General features: G+C 42.6%; 1 protein-coding gene across 1 annotated transcript in view; it reads right to left on the bottom strand.

Moving 5' to 3' along the window:
* VSTM4 (V-set and transmembrane domain containing 4) overlaps positions 1–7,840 on the bottom strand; it is a 31,567-nt gene extending 23,727 nt beyond the window's left edge. The window contains exons 1-2 of the mRNA XM_036386160.2: positions 7,746–7,840; positions 2,151–2,549 (exon numbers count right to left, since the gene is read on the bottom strand). Coding sequence (XP_036242053.1) covers positions 2,151–2,549; positions 7,746–7,800 — 454 coding nt within the window. The 5' untranslated portion in view covers positions 7,801–7,840. The remainder of the gene's footprint in view (positions 1–2,150; positions 2,550–7,745) is intronic.
* Positions 7,841–9,147: the final 1,307 nt, after the last annotated feature.

Here is a 9,147-nt window from a genome sequence, read left to right on the forward strand (position 1 = left end):
ACAGAAAACTGTAAGGATTCCATCTCCACAAAAAGGCTTCTTTTCCAAAGAAATGTATTTTGCCATCAAAGTAGAAGCCAGATATGTAAGTAAAATTTAAATGTCATCATTACATAGAAAGGAATTGCAGCCTGTAACTCAACTGTTCTTCTGTAAGTCCAATATGTGTATTTGTACAAATTTATGTGTTGTGACAAAATGTATTTGCAACTTATTAATGGCCTATGCAAATTTGCACAAGCAAACTTGCTAGCAAATAACAAAATCTGAATATAAATTAATAGCAGTCGATACTACAGATCCAGCTGTCAACTTGCTTCAAGAGCAAGTTACATTTTGAAGAAGCAGAATTATCCTTTTCCCCCTGGAAATCTGCGTCTTGCACAGTAACGTCCTCTTTCTGTGTAAATATTTTTTTTAAAAAGGAACTCTTCTATTTCTGCCTCTACTTGATGTGCAAAGTTCTAAGAAACTTGTCTGGTGCTTTAGCATAGAGATACTATTTTGAATTTGGGCATAACTGCAAACATTACTGGAACAAAATGTTAGGCAACACAGCAACTGTGATGTGGTGGAACACTGGTGCCTTATTTGATAAAGCACAAGCAGTACAACTTAAGTATCCAAATGCTTCAGGCAATTTGTATTGCTCCGTTTGCTGTATCCTGGGTCTAACTGTAATAGAAGTAAATCCCTTTGCAATAAAAAGTGTAACTGATCATAATATAAAATACCAAATGCGTTTGGAATAAAATTTCCTTGAAAAGCCCAAGTGTTACTGTTGGGAAAACTGGAAACTTTATCAGTACTTGGAAAAGAGCTACCTTCCCTCTCAAGCACAGCAAGTACTGTGCACTCAGGGTGCATTAGGCAAATGCTAGCAAACGTGGTCCTTTGCTTCCAGTCAAGAGGCTTTAAGTGGCAAAACAGTTGCTATGACATTTAAAGACATGCAGTATTTCAGATATATTTTGGTATCTTTAATCTAGATTTAGAGTTAGAATAAATATGCTTTTAAGAGGCCAGGGTGGTTGTGGTGTTTGCCTCAGATCCCCACAGGGTGTCAAAAACTCTCTGCAGGCTGGCCAGCCTTCCTCTCTTGTCTCAGGTTTCCTGCTCTGCTTTGGGTCATTTGAAGTGGAGAGCAGCAATATAGCTGAGCAGACAGTGTGAAAATGATGAAGTTATGAGGTCTCAAATCCCTATTCTAATCATATATTCATGACTCATACTCGAAATCTGGGTAGAAATATTATTTAAGACTGGACTTAAAAATTATGGATTTCCTTCTTTTCAATAATTTCATTGATCTGAACTCCATAGTTTAGCTATGAAAAGTAATGAGAGGTTTCAGTGTTATAACTAGCAATAGCCTGAGAAGCTATGAAAGATGTGGAGTGTCTCTTTGTGAGGAGGAATATGACAGGTGGGGTGACAATATTTTATATTGCTTTTTCTTCTGCTGCCACTTACTTGGAACATGCCATTCCATCTCCAAGGCTGCCTGACAAATCGACATGTTTCTACTACAGGCATTTAGGAACTTAGATCATTCAGTGAATGAGAAAACACTCAACACTGCTTTCTGGCATTATCTTTAAAGTTGTCCCTGTGAGATACTAACTTTTCTATTTACAGAGACACAAGCAGGGTAGTTTGCCAGCCAGCACTGATGGCACAGCTGCTAAACAAAACCACCTCTGCAAAGGAGTCTGTTCCCAAAATCCAACTTCACCCATCTCTGAAAGTGTGGGTGTGGTGGCTTAAGATTTGAGCTTATCCATACCAAAGGGATGGCTTGTTTTTAACTTGGTTCACATCTGCCATTTGTTGCTGGTCATTTTATCCAAAGTTCAATACCAGCAAGCTGGCCATTGCTTTTGTAGCTCTGCTTTCTGGCTGCAAGTGGTATAAACAATAGTACTGAAGTGAGAGTAAAAGTCCTACTTACCAACTGCTGCTAGGCTAGAACTAAGACCAAGGGAAACACTAAGAGAGAGGCAAAACGTGAATATTAGGTTTTCTTCTCCTATCCACAGATTACCCTCAAAAATAATCTAAATTCAAATGTCTTATGGGTGAATTTGCAAGAAAAAAAAGGGATCACAGGACAAGAAGAAATTATAGACTTGAAATCAGTAATCTCTCACCTCTTATTTCAGTAGCTGCTGTACCATTTGACCATGCTGTCCACTTATTTCTGTGTTTGCCAATTTCCTGTACTTTGCATATATAATGTCCTTGATCTGTTTGCTGGAGGCTTAAAATAAGAAATTTGTACATAGTTCCATGTTCCTCTTTAAGAAGATGAAGTCTTTGTTTGTGAAAATGATGAGTATAATTTCCATAATACTGGACAGACCCAAACTTTGTCATTTTGATCATCAGGTGCTCCTGGGCAGGTGATGCAGCAAAAACCCACCGCACAGCCAGCAAATTGTCTGTCTTCCTCTTTTGAGAAATGTGGCAGTAAAGAGTAGCATTATCCCCCTCAGAGTATTGCACCATTGGTCCAGGAGAGACTGTCACATTTAAAGCCTCACAAACATCTGTAAGGAAAGAAAAGATGGTGAGAATCCTCCATACTGGCACAACAGCACCATAATCTGTCCCAGCACGCAAGCCCACAGCAGGTAAACTGACGGCATCTGTTTAGTGTGCAGTAATTTAATGACCTTGTAGAACCTGACATTGTCTGCCTCTCTGTGAATGTTAAGGATGGCAGGGGACCCTCCTTAGTGAGTCTGCCCCAGCATTTTTTCTGTCACTAATCAATAACCTAAAGCTGATGTGGAGACCCTGCTACTGTCACAGGACCAACTTCACGTAATCTTTTATCAGTCTTTTAACAGCTTTGGAAACTGCTCTGTGATCAGCTCTTCTGACAGCTTGCATCTTTCTTAGGAATTCCAGGCTAAATGCTTTCAATACCCAGTTTATGCTCATTTGTTCCTGTGCCAGCTTTAAGTTTAAAATAGCGCTTTCTTCTCTAGAGCTTACTTCCTGACTCCATATACAAAACAATTATCTGGCCTCAGCCTTTGCTTTGTTGAGCTAAAGAAGACAAGCTCTGTTAGTTTCCTCTAGTAAAGTAGTGTCTTCCCTATTCACCCTAACAGCCCTTCTCTACATTGGTTACAGTTTCAATTTTGGGTTTGATTGGTGGTTTTTTTTAATGTAATTGACTGCAGTTACAGGCAGTGTCTAGAAAGAAGTTCTTCAATGTCCTGTGGAATACTCACAGTACTGCTCAGATTTGACTGGGATATACCTTGCCTGGTATATCCCAGAATTATCTCCTCCTTTCTCATGGTACTTTCATATGTGATTTTATCTCAGGTGACAAATAAATAGGATACTTGGGTGTTTTCCCTTCTTTGTCATTTGCGGTTCAGTCACCAGCGTATCAAAGAAATTCTTACTAATCCTCAAGTATGTGACTTAGCTGTTCTAACTTCTGCTCCACTTCTGTTACCCCATCCTCAGTTTTTCCTATGTGCTGTCCTCTTCTTATGCTGATTTAATAAGGTAGCATTTCAATGTGCATGTTTCTGTCTACTTCTTTTAGACATCATTTGTGCAGACCTTACATCATACTGTTCCTTAGATTATCAATGGAAGACCACTGAATTCTCTTTATCCTACTGTTCCCCATGTCCTCTGTTTTAAGTAATGTTCTCCTTGTCATAATCAAATGGTCATCTCAAACTTGGGTTAAATTCATCAGACGAGTTTTTCTGACTACAAATTCAAGTTAATCTGACAGTATTTGCATTACAAAATATGACATGAGATCATATGGGGACCAAATGATTATTCTATTGTTCCATTAATTTCTGGTTCTTGTCTTTAATGTTTTTCATTCTAAACCATCACTTAGACCATTTCTTTGTCTCTCTAGTAATAGCCAGTATAGGTGAAGGCTGAAAAAAGTGTCCATAGCTGTTAAATAGAGGATGTTTTCCCTTTCCTGACAGAACTGATTTATACTGGACTGATTTTCTGAGGCATGGGAATCAACACTCGTTTTATTTCCTTCCTAATGCACGTTAAGAAAGTCCTGATTAGTCATATCAGAGAGTGATCTATTTCTGACCAGTGCTGTATTGTGGCAATGTGTTCCCAAAATGACTTGTGATGTGTAATCTACTGGTCTGAGGGCATCCACTAGAGAGAGAACCATATTCCAGCAGTGAGCAAGCACTCCCTGCAATGCACTCTGCAAAGCATGAAATGTCCTCTAAACTGTGAACTTCCTGTTATGTGAATACTGTACTGTACTCAAATTCTAATGAGAATTGCAACTCTGGGAAAATGATTTTTTCATTTCTGGACACTTTTCCAGCACATCAGCAAGGAACATTTTAACAAAGGGGATGAGTGTTTTGGCAGAGACTATTGTCTGACATCAACTCCTGAAACACAAACATATATTTATCTTCAAAATAAGCAAGTAAAGTATTTCCATTCTATTTCTGAAGGAGTTTTGGAGACACTGGTTTTATAGCCCCAGTGAAGCAGTGAAATGAAGTAGTGAATTATATCACCTTACATACAGTAAATCCACTAAATTAAAGAATTTGCATTGCAACTGTTTGAGAAGAATTCTGAAAATTAATAGTATAATTATTTTGTGCCACTTCTGTCAAAGTCTCTACTGAATGGCATGTTTATTCCAAGTAGACATTATTTTTTTGTTATGAAGGGGAAAATATTTTGTATAAAGAACAATTTGGGTTTTTAAAGAAAATTATTGAAGAAATTACAGCTAAGCATGGGTGAGGTTATTGATAAAATTATTCGTGCATTATGTTTGTCTGCATTTCACGTAAATGCATTTATCTGAAATTCACGTAAATGCCAAAGCAAGAGTTATTTTGGATTGTAGAAAGCATAAAAATAGAACAGGATGTTGAAATTTAAAATTAAGGCTGAATCCCACCAAAAGCTTTCCAGGCATGAAACTTACCAACCTTGGTGCTTTACCAGCAGAAGGGAAGCCAGTAAATGGCTGTGTCTGCTATCAAAATAAGATTAAATTTGAAGGCTGTGCTGCTTAGTAAATAAGGAGTAACTTTGAGATTTTCAACACTTTTTGGTGTCCTCAAATGTACTTCAACAATGAATGTTTAATAAATCATTTATAAAATTATGGTTTGGGTAAATGAAAAAGACAGACCTTTTTTCTACTGAAATTGTGAACATGTCATGAAAACTGTAAAGAAAAACAATTATGTCATTTTCCTGACATGTGAATTTCTTTTTTGAAAAAGCTGGCTAGGAGTAATTGTGAAACAGAGTCCCAAAATAAAAGGCAAAAATAAAAAGAAATCATTGCTTAATTCCAAAGTAGGCAGAACATAGTGCCAAGAAGTACCCAAGAGAAAATGCAGAAGAAGTCAGATCTGGTGATGATGGACAGATTTTGATCCCTCTCTAGCTGTTTACACTCTTACAAACATTGGTATTTTATACCTAATATTTCTACTTTTCCTCTGGGGACATGCCTTTTTATAGGTACACATCAAATTTTGCATCCTTCATGTTTCTAATCAGTGGGAACCTATCTCCTTATCTTCCTTCTGTGGCTCCCATTGGTGCAGCTGCACAAGTATAGCAATGGGAAGAGTTTTGGAAATCTCATGCTGCTTTTATCATGGTACCAGCTCATGTTGAACACGGTCAGGTGATGCTTTATATAAAGCAGAAAAACAGTATCCATATGACTTTATCCTCCTACTGCCATTGGAGGAGAAACAGTGGATTTTTAATGAAAGAGTTCATTTCCCTCCAATGTGGAAAGCAAAACCCTCATTCAAGGCTCTCAGACACTAGTGGACATGTTTCTCCTGTCTTTAGCAGGCACTGGTCAGGCCCAACATGAGGTTTACCCTTGTAATGGGCTCCTTGCCAAGAGCAAGATACCTCACAACTTAAGCGCAGGCTTCTGTGCCAACATAACATTGAATTTCTAGACTTGAGATTGCTGTTTCAAGTGAGGAATCACTGTTTATCTTCTTCTGCCTTCCTGGTATAGTACGATGTAGCTGTTCAGGTGGAGCTCACCACAAGAGTTTCAGTCTCATTTCTGCTTGGAAAGGGAAATTATTTACAGAATGGGAGGAGAAAGAGTCAGAGACTTGGTGATTTCTTTGCAGTGTGCTTAACCATCAAACTTCTCTCCTTTTTTCAATAAGCTTGCTTAGTTGCTCCCATCCCAACATTTTACCTGTTTGCTTCTCTGGTATGTTCCACCAGCCTGTCTCCATAGCCTGTGGGGACTCAGGAAAGGTGACTGCTGCCTAAGCTCTGTTTAAAAAATCCACATTGAAAATAGTCCACTTCTGCTTACACCAGCTCAAATCCAAGAATTAGCTAGATTTGGACTTTGCTGTCTGCCATATTACACAGCAAAACACTTTAACAGAACTGTCAGGGGTACCAAACTATACTTCTAGCACCCAGAATCTTGTTTATGCCAGGGCTGCTCCCCTCTTTCTGTGCGGGAACAGTGCCAGAGGACTTACAGTGGCCACTGGGTCCTTACATGTGGTGAGCAGTTTCAGCATGGCTGTGGTTTTGTGGGGAACCCCAGTTACTCCAGCTGAGATAGAAGTGGAGCTGTTCCTGTGCTCAGCTGCTCACAGTCCAGGTTTAGTGCTGTATACGGGCCTCTCTCTCTTCCTCCATGGAGATGATGGGCAGAATCTGCAACCCAGCCTCCAGTGCCGCAAGGACTGATAGCTGGGGACTGGAGGTGCTTACCTTCTGATCTAGCTTTGCACAACCCAGAAGCATATGGGATGGCTTTTATCTGTGTTGTAGTTTGTTCAGTGAAGCTATGCTACTGTTAAAGCCTGCTTTCATTTGATTTCTTTACAATTAAAAAGAGCAGATGAGCCAAGAAGCAGCAAAGCTCTTTGTTTAAATGAAAATAATTAGGAGCTGACTAGCAAGAGCACCGAAAAACAACCAGCCGTTTTCAATTGAACAGATCTGTCAGCAAGTTTCACAAGTCAGAAGCCCCCCTCAGAGAAAGCTTCTGCACTGACTAAAGACGGACTTGAACCAAACCTCTGCTTCCACCATCTCCTGCCCTTCTGCAGCAAAGTTCGAATTCAAGTCTTTAAATTAGCCTTGAATGAGCAAGGCTTCCTCATCCCTCTAAGCTCACTGCACCTGGAAGTTCAGATCCACACTCTGTGTCTGTTCTGCAGCTTCAGGACACATAATGCTGTCCAACATGCCTTTGTTTTTAGAGCAATAAAGGGTCTTAAAGGGAGGACACTTTTTACAAGTGACCTACAACTGCAACCTACAGGTTCTATTTCCACCTGATGCCAACAGGATCAGGGCACCTGTGGCAAAAACAACAGCGAATCTCCCTTTGCTTCGGCTTTGCCTGGCAGAGAAGACGGCCGAGGACCCATTTCCATGAACTTCCATGGAGAGTCTGGCTTTCCTTTCTAAACAGGATCGGATCGCTGCGAAGAAGCGCTGCTGCCGGGAGCCGGGGAAGCGGCAGCGGAGCGGGGCAGGGAGCGGGCGGGCGGAGGGGCCCCGGGGCCCGGCCCCCAGCTCTGGCCCGCGGCCCGTCCCGCCGCCCGAGCCGCCCGCTGCTGCGGGACCCGGGCCCGCTCCGCGCTGGGCGGGGGCTGCCCGAGGCGGGCCGGGGTCCCGCGGGGCCGGGGGAGGGCTCGGGTCCCACCGAGGCCGAGGGAGGATCGGGTCCCGCTGGCGCTTACCTGGGGCCGAGGCCGTGGCCAGCAGGGCGGCCAGCGCCGTAGCCAGGAGGCGCATGGCCCGCGGGGCGCCGGGTCCCGTCCCGTCCCCCTCTGCCGAGCTGCCTCCCTCCTCTCCTCCCGGCCTCTCGCCTCCTCCCGCCCGGTCCTCCCTTCTCTCCTTGCTTTTCATCTCCTCCCCTTTCTCCTCCTTTTTTTTCCTTTTTTTTTTTTTTTTCGCGCTTTCTTCCTTCCCTCCCTATTCCTTTGCGCTTCCCCTGACCCCTTCAACTCTCCTCTTTTTCACGCTCCCTTTCCCTTTCGTTTCTGTCCACACCATGCCTGTAGGGTGGCATCAGGGCTAGACAGGGATGCTCCATCTCTAGCCTCCGCGATCCTCTCTGCACACACACACCCCTTGCCCAAAGGACACAGGTCTGTGTCGAGGGGAAATGAGAAACTCCCTCCTTCCCTGAGTACAGAAAACCCCTGTACGAGCAGGTGAGGCAGCCCGGCAGCTGGAGGCTGTGGGGTAGACAGCTGGGATGGGGAAGGCTGTATCTGGCATCCTCTCAGGTTTCCTGGATGTGTTGGCAATTTTACAGGCCCTCATGCGCATTCCACTCATCCCATTCCATAGCTGAAGCAGGACCACCACTCCCTGGCAGTTCTAGTTAACATTATCTCCCATTCCGTGGGTTCAGGTGGTGGCAGCCCAGAGAAAAGGAGGTCTGGCAGGCAGGAGCAGCCCATCAGCAGGCATGGGAATGAACACTGTAGGCATTTAGGACACCTGTGCCAGGACATTGCATACTGTGCTTTCGTGTTTGCCCTCTGCTGTGACCGCACCCACTGACCACTAACAATCAAACTCTCGAAAACCATCCTGAATTAATTGATACAGTAGCTTCAGGTGCATCACTCTAATGTTAATGTCTTTGTTTTCACAAATGGTACTACAGTGCTAGGCCAGAGCAGACAAGGGAAGTTGGCAGCTTGCAGTCCATTCCTGCCTCTCCCCTGTGCTCCTTTTGAAGTGTTTATCACTTGAAAGCCTACAAATCTCCCCAGATATGGATTTAATACTTCTGCCAGCAGGTATGATAGGTTATATATTCAGCTTGCATGAAGTATGGATGATACAAACACATTGGCATTCTTGCTTCCCTGGATAGGGCAATTAGTATGGATTTAGCTACTCCACCCCTCTCCTAGTAATTGCTTAGACAGGATCATACATGTCTGCTATTAAGCATCACAGATAATTTATCATGTGCTAAATCTGATCCTTATGAGACAGAAAACTGCCTTTAAAATCTTGTAATTTGTTTCCTCCAGGAAGAGACTTTGGTGTCCATACAGCAAACTCTTCTCACAAGAGAGTGACAGGTCTGGATTATGCACAGAGCAGTATCAGACTTGAGGA

The sequence above is a fragment of the Molothrus ater genome, chromosome 8, assembly GCF_012460135.2.
Source record: "Molothrus ater isolate BHLD 08-10-18 breed brown headed cowbird chromosome 8, BPBGC_Mater_1.1, whole genome shotgun sequence".
NCBI classification, from domain to species: Eukaryota; Metazoa; Chordata; class Aves; order Passeriformes; family Icteridae; genus Molothrus; species Molothrus ater.